Here is an 18,671-nt window from a genome sequence, read left to right as displayed (position 1 = left end):
ATTCTCGCCTTTATGTTATAGAAAAGAGATAAAGGTAAAAAGTTCACCCAAATTTCATTGTTTAAATCTTTGTTAGGTTGTTGTTAAAAAAAAAAAAATCTTTGTTAGGGTAATAATAATCGAATATTTGTATCCTAGTTCAAATTCTAACCATCACCCCCACACTCCTCCATATTACCTGAGAGGGTTTTGTTGATTGATGAACAGTTTTGAAGTCAATTGAAATCGATATGAGTTTGGTGCCGAAGGAAACAATTGAAGTCATTGCACAGAGCATTGGCATCACCAATTTGAATTCCGATGTTGCTCTTGCTCTCGCTCCCGATCTCGAGTATCGAATTCGCGAAATCATGCAGGTACGCATAAACCTTCTTAGACCCTTTTCCGCAATTTTGAACTTTTTTTTATGTGCAATTTAATACCCCCTTTATGATATTTTCTGTTTCCATGCAATGACCCGGTTCATATCTGGTGCTCCTTTTTTAAAAAAGAATAAAAATTCAATGCCCAATTCGGTTTAATGATGAATCCCACTTTCATTCTTACAATAAATTCTTTTTATTTGAAAAAAAATTAAAATTTCATTAATGGGTGGTATACAAGTGAGGTGAAATATTTCATGAATTTAACAATGAGGATGGTTGGAATGGATGAGCGTGTTGGAAGGGTTATATAGGTTTATAGGATTTGATGTTGTTTATTTTGAATTGGACAGGAGTCCATAAAATGCATGCGCCACTCAAGGAGAACTTCTCTTACTGCAGATGATGTGGATAGTGCACTTGCATTAAGAAATTTAGAGGTAACTCATTTTACTTTTGGAATTCGGTTGCGTGTTGTAATTTTAAGACTTGTGTGAATTTGATGAGTTGGTTTTTCAAGGGAGCATCCATTTTTCTATCATGTAAACAATTTTCTTTTTTAATACTCACGTGGGAATGGTTAAGCTTCAACAGTGCACCTATGAAGAGGTGCTTATATGTCATTGGGAAGATGGTGTGTTCTAGCAGTATAAGCATGAGAGTTGCCCTTTTCACATCTAGATATTGCTTTGAAATTCTAAAGTTGGTGAACACTTCTGCTTCGCTTGAATTTTGTTTCTCCTCACCTTAAAATGTTGGGTGTCAAATCCAGTCTGCACCCAGCTTGTTTTTTATTTTATTTTATTCTGTTTGCTTTAATTTTGCTTATGTTTGTATTTATGTATCAGCCGATATATGGTTTCACCTCTAATGATCCTCTGCGGTTCAAAAGAGCTGTTGGACACAAGGATTTGTTCTACATTGATGACAAAGATGTGGATATTAAAGATGTAAGAAACTTCTAGGGATATTAAGACTACTATTCTGATATAAGTAGTTGAATTGCTTCCTTATATGATTTTCTCACATTTTCCCTTATTCAAATAGCTGATTGAAGCACCTTTACCAAAAGTACCCCTTGATACATCGGTTAACAGTCATTGGCTAGCTATTGAAGGTGTGCAACCTGCAATTCCTGAAAATGCTCCAATTGAAGGTATTCTTCTAGATTTCAGTTCAACTAAACTGAACTCACCTTCTTAGTACACTGTTTTTCTTCCAACCTCATTGCATAGTTCATATAATACTGAGGTCATTTTGTGCCTATCAAGCCTACCTTTATAGTATTAAAGATTATAACTACAAATGATCTTCTAGTCTGTATTTTTTATTTTGTTTATCTGCATGATTTTACTCCTTTTTCTTTCCAGTTACTATGAGATGCATGATAAAAAAATTGATTTTCCTTACATTGATTCTTTTGCTTGCACCATGTTACTTGCAGTACCCTCTGAGTTAAGAAAATGTGAATATAAGGATGATGGGATTTCGGTTGATATTAAATTACCTGTTAAACATGTAATAACAAGGGAGCTTCAGGTATATCCATTTGTGGTTTGTACTTTTTTTAGAAGTTTCATATTTTATGATCAACATTAATTAACTTTGTTTCTTCTACAGCTTTACTATGAAAAAATAACTGAGTTGACTCTAAATAAGCCAAGCTCTATTCCTTTTAGAAGAGCGTTGGTTAGCTTGGCAACGGACTCTGGACTCCATCCCTTGGTTCCTTATTTCACATGCTTTGTTGCTCATGAGGTAGCGACAAGTTTATATCGGCGATGTTTTTGGTTAAACTTCTTATACATTGTGTGAAATAGACTTTAACAACTCATTTTTATCCTTTTCCCATGTCATCAGGTGTCACGAAATTTGAATAATTTAACTGTTTTATTTGCCTTGATGCGCCTTGTCCGGAGCCTTTTGCAAAATTCTCACATTCACATAGAACTTTATGTACGTATGATGCTTTTGTAAATGTCTTTACATCTATAATTTATCAACTTTAGATGATTGTTGTCATCTATGACGACTCTCTTGAGGTTGTGAGCTTGTTCACTCATTTGTTGAATTCCGCCAGTTACATCAATTGATGCCACCTATCATTACTTGCGTTGTTGCAAAAAGGATAGGAAACAAACTATCTGATAATCACTGGGAGCTTAGGAACTTCAGTGCCAATCTTGTTGCTTCAGTATGCAAAAGGTGTGAACCATCTTTCAATTAAATGATAAGAGTATAAATTACTAAGGCAGAGCACATTTAATTATGATGTTAACTTAATACTAGCCCTTATGATTTCTCTGTATGGGCATTTGGTGCATATTTCTACCATGTGATTAGACTTAGATTGCTTCTGTAAAGTGGGGTTCCACTGTATAATTGTGAATGTTAATTGCTGGCTGTTGAGGCTGTTAGTTGTGCTATATTCTTATGGAACACTATATATATATGACTTTATGGTTTTACTGCATGGATTGTTTACATATCCTGTAGAACTGTAGATAATAGGAACGGCTACTTGATATGCACACCAAAATTTTCCTGGCTATTTTTTTTTTCATTATTTTTTTTTTCTTTTTCTTATTTTGTTTATAATGATGGCTACGAGATTGGAACCCATAACCCCATACGAATTATCTAAGCCCCTCACCACTTGCCCACTTTTAGTGACTTTTCCTAGCTAATTTAAGAATGCATATCCCTTGGTTTAAGAAGCATGAATGTTTTCTTACACCTTTTGTCATTGAACTGATGGGCTATATTAAATATAGTAAAATTAAAAGTATACAAGAATAAGAAATTTTGAGAATATCTGTATCATTTATATATTTTGAGTTCTTATGTTCCTAGTCTCTGGAAATTTACAGATATGGGCATATATATCACAATCTTCAGCCCCGGGTGACAAAGACATTTCTTCATTCTTTCTTGGACCCTACAAAAGCTCTAACTCAACACTATGGTGCCATTAAGGGGATAGCAGCTCTTGGATCAAGACTGGTATCTTCTGACCTTAGTATTTTAATATCAGCAGAGTAGATTGTTAGAAGATGGCTTGTGGTTGTGAAATTGGTTTCATATTAATTGTCTGATGGTCTCTTGCGGATTACAACTCAATGAAGACTGCATTAATTTTCCTTTTAAGATTAGATATGATTGTTTTCAATACAAGTATCAAATCTTTTTACCATCTGATTAGTTTCTGTGTACAACAACGAAAAATTACTCTTCCGGTTTTTTGGATATGGTGTCACTATGTCAAATTTTTGCATATGTTGTCCATGCATATTTCTTATTGCAGACTTGACTTGTTTTCTTTCTGTGGGGGTTCATGGGTGATTTTTATGCTTTGTGATTTAGAATCCCTAGTTGTATTGATATCAACCAATGCATAATGCTCCTTCACTTTGTGTAGGTTCGCTTGCTTATACTTCCAAATCTCGAGCCCTATTTGCATCTTCTTGAGCCAGAAATGCAACTTGAGAAGCAAAAGAATGAAATAAAGAGGCATGAGGCATGGCAAGTTTATGGGGCCTTGCTGGTGAGTTTTAATGTTTAAATTCCGAGTTTAATTTTGATGTATTGCCAGTGTTGAAGAATTTTACATTGTAATCCAATTATGTATTGCCACATTTAATGCGTGCGGCAACAAGTCATTTTGATTACAAGAGATCATTATATAAGATAGGTACAAAACATTGACTGTGCGTTCATATTAAATTCTTCAATTATATAGAATACCCAGTTTTGATTATGCATAAACTTATTCGTTTCCCCTGCACATACCTTTAGCTAATTACTGATGTCATAAACCTTTCAGTGTGCAGTAGGCCAATGCATGCATGAAAAGGTCAAAATATTCAGCAGTTTGTTCTCTCCTCCAACTCGTGCTACTTCGAGAGGCAAGGGAAAAGCCATGATTGCAATGCCAAGTATGACTTTATTTTGCTACATTGAGAATTAATTGATGTGTATAAAAGAATAGATGCCCGCTCCTGAATGGGGTGTATTTGATTAATTTTTATATGCATGCCTTAGGATGACTGCTGTATGATTTGGCTTGCTTTCTCTTGAAATTAATTTTTAATCCTAACAAGAAACACAACTAAAAAGGTTATAAATATTCATGGAAGTTGCATTGAAAGCATGAGTTTCTGAATGTGATTCCCAACTTTTGCTTTAGATAACTAAAATGGTTCCCAACTTACACTTACCATGTGACATTTAATTTTAGGTTCTGATAGTTATACTCTATCTTTTCTTTCCAATTAATGAAGGTAAACGCAAGGCCAGCGCAGACAATCTAATGCAGCAGCAACAACCTCCCATGAAGAAAATTGCAATAGATGGTTCTGGAATTGTGGTACCAATGAATTCAATGTCTGTTGAAATGCAAGGGTCAACAGGTGGATTCTCCACTATGACGGGGGTTTCGAATGTTGGCATGTCATCAATGAGTCGTCAATTAAACAACGATAACATGCCAGGGAGAGAGGTTGGAGGTCAACAATGGAAGGCATCTACCATTCTTGCCCAAGCTTGGAAGGATGACATGGATGCAGGACATTTGTTGTCATCAGTGATTGAATTATTTGGTGAAAGTGTGTTATCATTTATTCCAAAACCTGAAGCATGTATATTTTTGTAACATTGAGTTACACTACTGGTATTTGTTTTGCATTTTGGAGTGCATGTAAATTTTTTATGCATCTTGTGTTACTTTTGCTGAAGTATTTTTCATAGGTTAGAATAGAAACCTGGATTTAATCACTCAGGGAAAATCTGTCTAAGCTATTGACTTTTTGTCTTAGATTATTTATTTTGCATAGATTGCATAGATTGTAATATCTTTTGACTATATTGGTATTAGTGCACTCGACAATCAAATAACATGGATTATTACCAAATTCAAGCTTTTCTTTCAAATTGTATTATTATTCTTTCTGATTTAATTTAACTTTAAAGATACAATTTCTATATGAATAAAAGTTGCATTGTTGTGTATTTAAATATTTATTTATTTAATAAGATATAAATAAAAATAAGCTGAGCATATGTTTTATAAAACATCTAGCATTGAGGAATAGCTAAAAGAAGAATATGATGGTTTTGTAAACTGTTTAAATTTCTAAAAGTATTTGAAAAGCACAATTATTTGAATGATTTTAAAAATGTTGATTGAATATATCATATGAAAACACTTGAAAAGAGCAAAAATACTCTTTGAATGATTTGGTAATTGTTGATTGCCTGTATCACATAAGTTATGCTAATATTATGATTTCTTATGCCAACACACAAATTTATCTTTGTGTTATGAATTACGTTTATGAAGAACTATGGAGGAAACTTTTTTCAAAACAATGCAACTAACAATATTAGGTGTTTAATCTTAGGGAAAAAGAATTCTTATCTTGTAAGAGAGCTCTCTTCTCATGTTAGTGAAAGTTTGTTTTGCGTGCAATAATTTTTTTTGTTTTCTTTATTTTTTATGTGTGGGCTCCACCATAAATTTAAGTGTGTAAGAGATTTCCTCCTCTCTAATAGCATGAGAGAAAAACATTGCCCTTAATCTTAATATACCGTGACTTATTTATAAATGAGAAGTTAAGTTTGTTATTAATTTTTTCTAAACGGAGTCTAAAATTAATGTAAGTGAAAGTATTATGTAACTAGGAGCCTATTGTATAGTTAGGGATAAGATATTCTATCTATTTTTTTTTTCATGCTTACTTTACTTACTCATCTCCCTGTTAGATCAATATCTTAATTAATTTTCATTTTTTTCCCTTCTCTAGATTCTTATCCAATGGTATTGGAGATGAGTAAATATAAGAAAAAATAAACATAATATCTTATTTCGTATGATTATATCTTAGAATAATCCACATGAACGCATTAAACATTATGCCTTATATAAACTGATTTGAGTTCAATTTAGCATTTGAAATTTTTTTAAGTCTTATTGAATAATTGTAGTTTTTATATTATGTTACGTGGTTCCCTTTGTTATATTCCTTATTATTTGTGCAAGTTGTATATATTTCATATATATATTTTTTTCATATTTTTTTTTTTAAATAATCATTTTTATTATTTTCTGTACCTTGCGATAATTAATGGACTATAAAGGGAGGAACAAATTACAAATTTTTTTGCGTTGATTTTTTTTTTTGGTAATCTTTTTGCGTTGAATATTTTAAATATATTTTGAAAATAACAAGACCGAATCCATAATTTTTTTAATAAAAAGAAATAGAAAAGCCCTTACTTCAACATACCCCTTTAATTTCTTTTTCTTTTTATTTCTTTAAATTTTCAATTTTACTTGTGAATTATTATTAACAAATGCTAACAATTTAAATTTATTAAAAATTTATAACAATTAATCTATAAAATGCTAATATTACCAGTGTTTAGAAGAAAAAAATTGAAAGTTGTCTACTTTTTTTCTTAGTTTAATAATTAAAAATCAATGTGAATCGACATTTTTGTATTCAATCAATAATTTTTTTATGTTTTGATACTTTCACAATATACAAGTGCTCAACTAGTATAATTTAATTTTGTATTTTCCTATATTTTAAATAAAAAGTATTTAAGATATGAATTATACTTAAATAGATAAAATAAAAATGAAAAAAAGAAAAGGTATAAAACAAAATAAGAACGTTACATAACCAGCTGGTTCAGCTTCTATATATATTGGACCTTCGTCATGTGGTTCACTCACAACACAAGTAACAGAAAAATCTTAAAGCTTTCAAGAAACCAAACAAACTCCAACTGTGTTATTGTCAACAATGGCATACGACAACAACGTTGATCTCTGTACTCATTTATCACTTGCTAGGTGTCTTTGTAATACAATGGTGTGTTCCCATTTGTCACTTGGTAAGTGTCATTGCAACACAACCAATGAAGATGTCTCTGTTTCTTTAACCAAGAAGAGGAAGATTTCTGAAGAAACCTCTGTCGCGCTGCAAGAAAGAAGGTTTGTGGAGAGAGAAGTTGGGGTTACTCAACCGATTTGATGTTTTGTGATGATCCCTGAAAGATCAAGAAAGTCCTCAATTGCAGTGATCTTGACAACATGAGCAGGCTCTTGCTCCCTAAAGATTTGGCTGAGAATTTGGTGGTGCCGGTGTTGGATGGTGATGTTGAAAAAGGTGTTCAAGTTGAGATTTGGGATGTGGACACTGCCTCCATTCATTCTTTAGTTTTTAAGAAATGGGTTTCTTCAAGAAGCTATGTTTTCATTGGGAATTGAGTTAAAGATTTTGTATCAAGAAGAGGCTTAAAGAAAGGGGATGAGATATGCCTTCATTGAGATCCATACAATAATCGCTTTGATTTTTATGTTCTTGATGCCATTTAGCATTGATAGCAATAATAAGATTCCTTTTGTAGGGAGGGTGTACTAATATTTTCTCTTGTTCTTATTGATTTGTGCAATTTGAATTTTTTTGATTGTAAGAGTAATCTGAATATATGGTTTAAATTTGTTAAATGTTATGGTTTGCAAATTTGAATTGCAATTAGAATTGCTCCCATAAGAAAATTAATCAAATAACAGAACCAGTGCCAACTAAGAAATATGTCTTGAATTTTATGTAGAACTGGTTGCGTACATAAAATTACAAATAGCAATAATAGAATGGTCGCTATGTTGATTTTGTAGAACTGGTTGCTGACTTATGCCTTGAATATAATGGGCAAAAATATTAAAATAATATTTTTTAATTAAATAATTACGCATTTATTGTAGTTTTGAAAAAAATTACGGATCTATTGCTCACTGTGACGCCCCATTGAGGCGTCTCACCCTAAGGGGAAGACGCCCAAATGGGACGTCTCTCATGATGTGTTGACACGTGTCACTTTTTTTTCCAAAAAAAAAAAAATTAATTTAATCATAAAACTTCTAAAGGTCATAACTTTTGACTCGAGTATCCAAATCAGGTAATTCTTTATTTGATTCCACATAACTTTTTGAGATCTACGCAATGAAATCTCATTTGACATATTTTATTTATCACAAATACAATTTTAATTTGCAAGAATGGTATTATAAGAGCGGTTAAACCCAGAAGCCTCTGAGTTCTGGATTTGTGATTTAATATAAAAAAATAAATAAAATTTTGATTTGTGATTTAAATTTTTTTATAATAATTTTTTTATTATAACAAAAATTTGGTTTGTGATTTAAATTCAAAATAAAAATAAAAATTATTATTAATAAAGAAAACAAAATAAAGATTTGATTTGTGATTTAAACTAAAAAATCAATTTGAAAAATATGTAGAAATAAAGGAAATAATTAAATAAATATTCTAAAATTCTAAGGAAGAAGAATATTATTTTTAAAATTAATGATTAATGCTATAAGCTTCTGGGTTATTATTCGTGGTCTGAAATTAATGATGGCTTATGAATGTTTTTCAAAAATAAAATTACTTAAATTAGGCGTGATTGCCTCTTGATTGAAACCCAATTTAGACGTGATTGGTGATGTGTTAGGTTTTGACAGGTGTTGACACATATCACATTTTTAAACTCAGAAGCCTCTGAGTCCTGCGTTTGTGATTTAATACAAAAAATAAATCAAGATTTGATGTGTGATTTAAATTAAAAAATAAATTTCTTATTTTTATTATAAAAAAATTTGGTTTGTGATTTAAATTAAAAGTAACAATTATTAGTAATAAGGATAACAAAATAAAGATTTGATTTGTGATTTAATCTCAAAAATCAATTTGAAAAGTCTGTATTAATAAAGGAAATAATTAAATAAATATTCTAAATATCTAAGGAAGAAGGATTACCTGATTTAAATTTAAATTATGTTGGTGAGAAATAAAATATATCAAATGACATGTCATTGAGTAGATCTCGAAAAGTTATGTGAAATCAAAAAAAGAATTACCTGATTTGGATACTCGAGTCAAAAGTTATGGCATTTAGAAATTTTATAATTAAATTAATTTTTTTTTTGGAAAAAAAGTGACACATGTCAACACCTCATGAGAGACGCCCCATTTAGGCGTCTTCCCCTTAGGGTAAGACGCCTCAATGGGGCGTCACATGTGACGCTCAAGAAAGGCGTCACAGTGTGCAATAGATGCGTAATATTTCTCAAAACTGCAATAAATGCGTAATTATTTAATTAAAAAATATTATTTTAATTTTTTTGCCGAATATAATGTGGTTAGGTGTGTATTCTACGCAATTACATGTAGCAATTGAACAAATAGTACTTTTTCTGATAAATTAATGCATAGTGTGAAAATAAAAAATATTTGATTTACATCCTTGTGCAATTACAAAATTTCGATTTATCAAAGTATCAATATTAATTATTATTTTTATCGTTTTCTTACAGGGTGTCAAAAGATAACCAAACTGAGTTGTTAAGAGCAAATGATGCATCCAAGGAACTGATTGATTTATATTCAAAACTCTCTTCTTGATGAAGGCCAATCCTGTTATCAATCCTAAAAGGCATAAAGAACAGAAAAATTAAAGCGATTTTTGTATGGATCCCAATGAAGGCCAATCTCATCCCCTTTCTTTAAGCCTCTTCTTGATACAAAATCTTTAACCCAATTTCCAATGAAAACATAGCTTCTTGAAGAAACCCATTTCTTGAAAATTAAAGAATGAATAGAGGTAGTGTTTACATCCCAAATCTCAACTTGAACACCTCTTTCAACGTCTCCATCCAACACCGGCACCACCAAATTCTCAGCAAAATCTTTAGGGAGCAAGAGCCTCCTCATGTTGCCAAGATCACTGCCATTGAGGACTTTCTTGATCTTCCAAGGGTCATCATAAAGCATCAAATCCAAAGAGTAACCCCAACTTCTCTCTACACACACCTTCTTTTTTGCAGCAACATGAGTTTCTTCAGAAATCTTCCTCTTCTTGGTTAAAGAAACAGAGACATCATCAGCGTTGTATGCCATTACTGAGAGGTTTTGGTTTTGGTGAATTGGGTTTTGTGAATTGGGTTTTGGTTTCTTGAAAGCTACGAATGTTTTTCGGTTGTTTTTCTCTTACCGATCAATATATATAGAAGCTGCCACTTCACTTTAAATGTTTATTCTGCTTTATAATTTTAATATTTTTTTATTTTATTTTCTATCTATATAGATATAATTCTTATTTTAGATAATTCTTATTCAAAATAAAGGAAAAATAAAAATTTAAATTGAGGACTTGAGCATTTGTAGTTTTGTGAAGATATCAAAACATAAAAAAATATTGACTGATTATAAAAATATTAATTTACGTTGATATTTAATTATTAAACTATGAAAAATTGTAAGCAACTTTCACTTTTTTTTCCCTAAACAGTTATTATGCCGCCTCATTTAAATATTTATTCTGGTTACATATAAATAAATTTAAATTGTTAACATTAGCTAATAATAATAATAATATTGGAAATGGAAGAATACTTACAATTCACAAGTAAAATTATTTTTTTTTGAAAATTTAAAGAATTAAAAGGAATTTAAAAAAAAATTAAAGACAGGTGTTGAAAATAAGTCATGGTGTCCTAAGATTAAACACCTATTATTTTTGGAAATGGATCCTCTGATGTGAGAAAAAACATGACATGGTCATGTGAGAAGATCACAACCATATAAAGTTAAATCAATGGTTATGATTTTGTAACTACCTATTTTTCTATTTTCTCTCTCTCCTCTTTTATTACCATTGATTCACCTTTGTATGGTTATGATTTCCCATTTTACCATGTCATGTGATTTTTCACATCAGAGGATCCGGATCCATTATTTTTAGTTGCGTTGTTTTGACAAAAAAATCTCCTACAATCGTTCATAAACATAATCAATAACACGTACACAAAAAAAAAAAAATTGTGTGTGTTAGCATAAAAAATCACAAGTTTAAGATAATTCACGTGATAAATCGGATCAACAATGACTATGCTTATTGTGTGGTTAGAGATAAGATATTCTATTTATTTTTTTCATGCCTACTTTACATACTCATCTCCCACACTATTAGAGCAGAATCTCAAGTAACTTTCATTTTTTTCTCCCTCCTCTGAAAATTCTTATCCAATGCTGTTAGAGATGAGTAGCTATGAAAAAAATAAACATAATATCTTATCCCGAATAATTATATCTTTGATTAAACTTTATGCCTTATATAAACTGATTTGAGTTCAATTTAGCATTTGAAAATTTTTAAGTCTTATTGAATAATTGTAGTTTTTATATTGTTACATGGCTCCCTTTATTATATTCCTTATTATTTGTGCAAGTTGTATATTATTTCATATATTCTTTTTCAAATAATCATTTTTATTATTTGCTGTACCTTGCGATAAATTAATGGACTATAAAGGGAGGAACAAATTAGAAATTTTTTTGCGTTGATTTAACCATAGAAAAGTTATGAATAGTTTAAATATATTTTGAAAATAACAAGACCGAATCCATTACTTTTTTAATAAAAAGAAATAGCAAAAGCCCTTAATTCAACACACCCCTTTAATTTCTTTTTCTTTTTATTTCTTTAAATTTTCAATTTTACATGTGAATTATTATTATTATTAGCAAATGCTAACAATTTAAATTTATTAATAATTTGTAACAATTAATCTAGAAAATGCTAATATTACCAGTGTAGAGAAGAAAAAAATCGAAAGTTGTGTACTGTTTCTCTTAGTTTAATAATTAAAAATCAATGTGAATCGATATTTTTATAATCAATCAAGAATTTTTTTTGTTTTGATACTTTCACAATATACAAGTGCTCAACTCGTATAATTTAATTTTGTATTTTCCTATATTTTAAATAAAAATTATTTAAGATATGAATTATACTTAAACAGATAAAATAAAAACAAAAAAAAGAAAAGGTATAAAACAGAATAAGAACGTTACATAACTAGCTGGTCCAGCAAGTGTAACAGCCCCAAACCCTGTTGCATGATATTGTCCGCTTTGCCTCGCGCACAAGCACCGTCGAGCTCACGGTTTTGTTTCTTGGGACACCCCACAAAAGACCTCACACTAGAAGAGGTATCCACACCCTTATAAGGCATGCTTCGTTCCCCTCTCCAACCGATGTGGGACATTACATCCTCCCCCACTGGGAATACAGCGTCCCCGCTGTACACACCGGTCCAGGGCCAGGCGCTGATACCATAAATGTAACAGCCCCAAACCCTGTAGCATGATATTGTCCGCTTTGCCCCGCGCACAAGCACCGTCGAGCTCACGGTTTTGTTTCTTGGGACACCCCACAAAAGGCCTCACACTAGAAGAGGTATCCACACCCTTATAAGGCATGCTTCGTTCCCCTCTCCAACCGATGTGGGACATTACAGCTAGCTTCTATATATATTGGACCTTCGTCATGTAGTTCACTCACAACTAACAGAAAAACCTTAAAGCTTTCAAGAAACCAAACTCCAATTGTGTTATTGTAAACAATGGCATACGACAACTACGTTGATCTCTGTACTCATTTATCACTTGCTAGGTGTCCTTGTAATACAATGATGTGTACCCATTTGTCACTTGGTAAGTGTCATTGCAACACAACCAATGAAGATGTCTCTGTTTCTTTAACCAAGAAGAGGAAGATTTTTGAAAAAACCTCTGTTGCTGCAAGAAAGAAGGTTTGTGGAGAGAGAAGTGGGGGTTACTCAACCGATTTGATGTTTTGTGATTATCCCTGGAAGATCAAGAAAGTCCTCAATTACAATGATCTTGCCAACATGAGCAGGCTCTTGCTCTCTAAAGATTTGGCTGAGAATTTGGTGGTGCCGGTGTTGGATGGTGATGATGAAAAAGGTGTTCAAGTTGAGATTTAGGATGTGGACACTGCCTCTATTCATTCTTTAGTTTTCAAGAAATGGGTTTCTTCAAGAAACAATGTTTTCATTGGGAATTGGGTTAAAGATTTTGTATCAAGAAGAGGCTTAAAGAAAGGGGATGAGATAGACTTTTATTGGGATCCATACAATAATCGCTCTGATTTTTCTGTTCTTGATGCCATTTAGCATGGTTAGCAATAATAGGATTCCTTTTGTAGAAAGGGTGTATTGATATTTTCTTTTATTCTTATTGGTTTGTGCAATTTGAATTTGTTGGATTGTAAGAGCAATCTGAATATATGGTTAAAATTTGTTAAATGTTATGGTTTGCAAATTTGAATTGCAATCAGAATTGCTCCCATAAGAAAGTTAATCAAATAACAGAATCACTGCGTACTAAGAAATATGTCTTGAATTTTATGTAGAACTGGTTGCGTACATAAAATTACAAATAACAATAACCGAATCATCGCTATGTTGATTTTGTAGAACTGGTTGCTGACTTATGCCCTGAATATAATGTGGTCAGGTGTGTATTCTAAACAATTACATGTAGCAATTGAACAACTAGTACTTTTTCTGATAAATTAATACACAGTGTGAAAATAAAAAATATTTGATTTACATCCTTATGCAATTACAAAATTTCGATTTATCAAAGTATCAGTATTAATTATTATTTTTATCGTTTGCTTACAGGGTGTCAAAAGATAACCAAACTGAGTTGTTAAGAGAAAAGGATGCATCCAAGAAACTAATTGATTTAGGACTAGAGTTCACTCCTGCTGAACAAATTATCAAAGAGTCAGTGGAGTGTTTGAAGAGCAGGGGCTATATTTAACATTCTTCTATCATTAATTTGAGTCATTGTTCATGCGATTTCTGTTTTTTATTTTTATCTTTTTACTTTCACTTGTGTTCGTATAACTACTGAGTGAAATGAGGGTGAACTTGCATCCAGTCACTGTAAGCTGTAACTACCAACATTTGACTGGAGTTCTTATGTATGAACTCTTAAGGTTATCAAAGATTGAGTGGATTCACCTTCACGACTCAATTTGCTCATCAAAAGCATCTCCTTTAATTCCATTTATTACTGTTTTTCACTTTGTATCCACTAATAAATATTGCCAAGTATCATAATTGCATTAGCTCAGCAAATAGTAATAAGGGTCTCTTCTTAAACCACAATACGATACGATGACACATTTGTATCCAATTTTTACACACAAATCGGTGGGTTATATCTAATTTCTCAGCTGCTGCAGAAACCTATGGGGATTGAATGCCACCTATCATTACTTCTTGTTGCAAAATGGATAGGAAACAGACTATCTGATAATCACAGGAAGCTTAGAAACTTCAGTGCCAATCTTATTGCTACGGCAGGGCTCATTTAATTATGTTGCTAACTTAATACTAGCCCTTATGACTTTTCTATATGGGCATTTGGTGCATATTTGTACAATGTGATTAGACTTAGATTGCTTCTATAAAGTATGGTTTCACTGTATAATTCTAAATGCTAATTGCTGGCTGTTGAGGCTGTTAGTTTTGCTATATTCTAATGGAACACTATATATAGATGACTTCATGGTCTAACTGCATTGATTGCATAACATATCCCATAGAAAACTATCCAAGCCCCTGACCAATAGTACACTTTAAGTGGAATCCCAACTTACACTTACAACATTTATTTATTTTTGGATACAATGGAACCTAATACAAACTATTCAAACCAATTCTAGTAGCTTTGACATTTAATTTTAAGTTGGCTTTTCCTAGCTAATTTAAGAATGCATATCCCTTTTAGTGGTTTAAGAAGCATGAATGTTTTCTTACACCTTTTGTCATTGAACTGATGGGCTATACTAAATATAGTAAAATTAATAGTATACAATAATAAGAAATTTTGAGAATATTTGTATCATTTATATATTTTGAACTCTTATGTTCCTAGTCTCTGGAAATTTACAGATATCGGCATACATATCACAATCTTCAGCCCCGGGTGACAAAGACATTTCTTCATTCTTTCTTGGACCCTACAAAAGCTCTAACTCAACACTATGGTGCCATTAAGGGGATAGCAGCTCTTGGATCAAGACTGGTATCAGGCCTGTTTGGTGTGACGTATAAGGCATGATAGTATAAGCTTATACTATACGTTATGACATTTTCAGTTGTTTGGTGTCACCATCGTATAGTATAAGCTTATACAGCATAATCCCTTAATACATCAAAACGATGTATAACTTAATCCGGCCTAAAGGAGAGGGATAAGGCCTGATAAGAGATTGATGTATTAACATCGTTAACCAATGTAATTCTCAAAAATTAATATATTATTTTAATATTAATCTATTAAAATAAAAATTAATTTTTCAATTTTTTTATTTTTTAAAATATTGAAATTTATATTTTTATAAAAAATTTATATTTTGGACACACTGATCAATAAATTTTTATAAAAATTAATAATATCATATGACATTTTTTGAATAATTATATAAATTTTTTATTAAAGGATATTTTTATTAAAAATATTTATTTTTATCATATATAGTATTATACAGTGCATTACCAAATATTAGATGATATTATCTTATACAATATATTATTTTATACAATACCGTGCCAAACGCTGGATAGTATTAAAATTCAATTAGGTCTTATACAATCAGGCCTTATACTATCAGGTCTTATACTATCAGACCTTATCTTATACTATGGACCAAACATGCCTTTAGTATTTTAATAGCAGCAGGAGTTTTGCTTTAGATAACTAAAATGGTTCCCAACTTACTCTTACCATGTGACATTTAATTTTAAGTTCTGATAGTTATAATGTATCTTTTCTTTCCAATTAATGAAGGTAAACGCAAAGCCAGCGCAGACAATCTAATGCAGCAACAACAACCTCCCCTGAAGAAAATTGCAACAGATGGTTCTGGAATTATAGTACCTATAAGGATGAAAAAAAACTCAAATAAATTCTGCTTGCTATTGGTGCTATCAATACAAAAAATTCAAATTTAACAAACGAAATCAAAGCGATTTTTAAACCATAAATTCTGCTTGCTATTTTCTGCTTCAGAATAAGAGAAAATTATCACTACATCTTTTTCTACACATGAATCTTAATATTGTTATCAATCCTAAAAGGCATCAAGAACAGAAAAATTAAAGCGATTTTTGTATGGATCCCAATGAAAGCCAATCTCATTCCCTTTCTTTAAGCCTCTTCTTGATACAAAATCTTTAACCCAATTCCAATGAAAATATAACTTCTTGAAGAAACCCATTTTTTGAAAATTAAAGAATGAATGGAGGCAGTGTCTACATCCCAAATTTCAACTTGAACACCTCTTTCAACGTCTCCATCCAACACCGGCACCACCAAATTCTCAGCAAAATCTTTAGGGAGCAAGAGCCTGCTCATGTTGCCAAGATCACTGCCATTGAGGACTTTCTTGATCTTCCAAGGGTCATCATAAAGCATCAAATCCAAAGAGTAACCCCACCTTCTCTCTACACACACCTTCTTTCTTGCAGCAGCAACATCAGTTTCTTCATAAATCTTTCTCTTCTTGGATAAAGAAACAGAGACATCATCAGCGTCTGCCATTGCTGACAGGTTTTGGTTTTGGTGAATTGGGTTTTGGTTTCTTGAAAGCTACGAATGTTTTTCTGTTACCGGTCAATATATATAGAAGCTGCCACTTCACTTATGTTTGAATTTGTTCGAACAATTATTTTACTTTTATGTGTGGGAATTTTTGTAGGACTAAATAACCAAGGGCATCTTGATTTTCGGGATAACAAACTCTTAGGAAAAGAAATTAATTTAAGATTTTTTAATAAATTAATTATGTATTTATTACAGTTTTGAAAATAATTACACATTTATTGCACAATATGACGTCCAATTTGGGCGTTACTCAAGAGGCAATCACGCCTAATTTAGGCGTCACTTATCAGGTGTCGACACGTGTCATTTATTTTTTTCCAAAAAAATAAAATCATTTAATCATAAAACTTCTGAAGGCCATAACTTTTAACTCGGGTATCCAAATTAGGTAATTCTTTTTTTGATTCCACATAATTTTTCGAGATCTACGAAATGACATCTCATGTGATATATTTTATTTCTCACAATCATAATTTAAATTTAAATCAGGTAATCCTTCTTCCTTAGAGATTAAGAATATTTATTTAATTATTTTCTTTATTAATACAGATTTTTCAAATTAATTTTTGAGTTTAAATCAAAATTTAAATATTTATTTTGTTTTCCTTATTAATAATAATTGTTATTTTTTAAATTTAAATCACACATCAAATCTTGATTTATTTTTTATATTAAATCACAATACATGAGATGCATGCCAATATTTCTATTCATAAAGGAAGCTCTTTTGCATCTATTTCTTCTTATCTAAACAATATGACGGCACTTTGAATCTGTCATTGTTCCTTTCTCAGATAATGTGACTTGTTTTAGTTAATGGTCCACAGCTCTATTCAATCTTGCTATTGTGTTTTTCTGTAGTTAATCGTCGGCTGCAATGCAACTGTTTGTATTCTGGTGTTAAAATTGCAAGTGACGGAAATTATTTTATTGACTGTCTGAGATAATATTTATTTGTTCAACTTATTTCCTTTTATAAGAAAAAACTGTTTAATTTGTTCAGCTCGTCTCATAAGTATACTATAGACAGATAATTTTAAATTTGATATTAATGCAATAACTAGGGAAGGGAGAAAGATATACTGAGTGAAGAGAGAGAGAAGGATTATAATTCATTTGACCGGTAGATAGGTAATCAAGAGATGAGAGGAAAAAGGATCTGAAAGATTATTTATATTTGGAGCTGTCACATGTTCAATTAGTTTTTCTTTTTATACATCAAGGGTTATAATTCATGTCATAAAGATTCCAAATGAGATCAAATTACCACTTCACTTATATGTGTATAAATTTTCTGCTCCTAGTAAGTTTGGTCACTATTGGAGCTTTATTTGGAGGAAGCATTTGCTTACCTTATCAAAGTCCAATCCTCCACCTCAATATTAGTAATAATAACAAAGGGCTTGAGCTTTTAGTATTCTATCTTGCAACCTTTAGCTCCTTTTATCCTTTAAGACATACGAGCAATGTATTAATCTTTTCATCGACTGCAATGATTGCTGAAGTTGTAAATTTGCATGAAATCTAGACTCATTGTCTTCTTATTTTTTATTGTCCCCCTGAGTTGCAGCCAGATATTAGCTCAGGCACTAAGATGTATAAATATTGGTGGTTTATTATTTTATTTTATTTTTCTTTCATTCATACACTAGCATTGATTTGATTATATATTTTTAAAGAATTTCTTATACTTGACTATTTTTCGTCCAGAGTTGATGCTTTGTTTGGTACCGCTTTTACACTAGAGGTAATG

At 31.3% G+C, this 18,671-nt stretch overlaps 4 protein-coding genes across 4 annotated transcripts; 2 read left to right on the top strand and 2 right to left on the bottom strand.

Annotated features, from left to right (window-relative positions):
• Window positions 1-230: 230 nt before the first annotated feature.
• Window positions 231-5,241, top strand: LOC133296834 (transcription initiation factor TFIID subunit 6-like). Its single transcript, XM_061495890.1, has 12 exons — window positions 231-356; window positions 716-802; window positions 1,211-1,312; window positions 1,410-1,518; window positions 1,807-1,901; window positions 1,983-2,120; window positions 2,223-2,318; window positions 2,443-2,567; window positions 3,233-3,365; window positions 3,781-3,906; window positions 4,186-4,297; window positions 4,643-5,241. The coding sequence occupies exons 1-12, from the start codon at window positions 231-233 to the stop codon at window positions 5,011-5,013; spliced, it is 1,620 nt and encodes a 539-aa protein (XP_061351874.1). The 3' UTR covers window positions 5,014-5,241.
• A 1,927-nt stretch (window positions 5,242-7,168) lies between these two features.
• LOC133296839 (uncharacterized) lies at window positions 7,169-7,635 on the top strand. The gene is made up of 2 exons (XM_061495895.1): window positions 7,169-7,359; window positions 7,467-7,635. The coding sequence occupies exons 1-2, from the start codon at window positions 7,169-7,171 to the stop codon at window positions 7,633-7,635; spliced, it is 360 nt and encodes a 119-aa protein (XP_061351879.1).
• A 2,224-nt stretch (window positions 7,636-9,859) lies between these two features.
• Window positions 9,860-10,330, bottom strand: LOC133296838 (B3 domain-containing protein At2g33720-like). Its single transcript, XM_061495894.1, has one exon. The coding sequence runs from the start codon at window positions 10,328-10,330 to the stop codon at window positions 9,860-9,862; it is 471 nt and encodes a 156-aa protein (XP_061351878.1).
• A 6,132-nt stretch (window positions 10,331-16,462) lies between these two features.
• On the bottom strand, window positions 16,463-16,855 carry LOC133296837 (B3 domain-containing protein At2g33720-like). The gene has a single exon (XM_061495893.1). It carries the CDS (start codon window positions 16,853-16,855, stop codon window positions 16,463-16,465), a length of 393 nt encoding a protein of 130 aa, XP_061351877.1.
• Between the last annotated feature and the right edge of the window lie 1,816 nt (window positions 16,856-18,671).

Source organism: Gastrolobium bilobum, unplaced genomic scaffold (assembly GCF_033153095.1).
Source record: "Gastrolobium bilobum isolate Gb01-03AN ecotype WA unplaced genomic scaffold, APGP_CSIRO_Gbil_v1 utg57355, whole genome shotgun sequence".
NCBI lineage: Eukaryota > Viridiplantae > Streptophyta > Magnoliopsida > Fabales > Fabaceae > Gastrolobium > Gastrolobium bilobum.
The sequence above is the reverse complement of the archived record's forward strand: the minus strand, read 5'-3'. Positions and strand labels throughout refer to the sequence as shown.

Coding starts and splice junctions, on each gene's coding strand:
- LOC133296834 (XM_061495890.1), top strand. CDS start 231: ATGAGTTTGGTGCCGAAGGAAACAATTGAAGTCATTGCACAGAGCATT. Junction 1,313..1,409: donor AAGATGTGGATATTAAAGAT/GTAAGAAACTTC, acceptor TTATTCAAATAG/CTGATTGAAGCACCTTTACC. Junction 2,568..3,232: donor GTTGCTTCAGTATGCAAAAG/GTGTGAACCATC, acceptor GGAAATTTACAG/ATATGGGCATATATATCACA.
- LOC133296839 (XM_061495895.1), top strand. CDS start 7,169: ATGGCATACGACAACAACGTTGATCTCTGTACTCATTTATCACTTGCT. Junction 7,360..7,466: donor GTCGCGCTGCAAGAAAGAAG/GTTTGTGGAGAG, acceptor CAACATGAGCAG/GCTCTTGCTCCCTAAAGATT.
- LOC133296838 (XM_061495894.1), bottom strand. CDS start 10,330: ATGGCATACAACGCTGATGATGTCTCTGTTTCTTTAACCAAGAAGAGG.
- LOC133296837 (XM_061495893.1), bottom strand. CDS start 16,855: ATGGCAGACGCTGATGATGTCTCTGTTTCTTTATCCAAGAAGAGAAAG.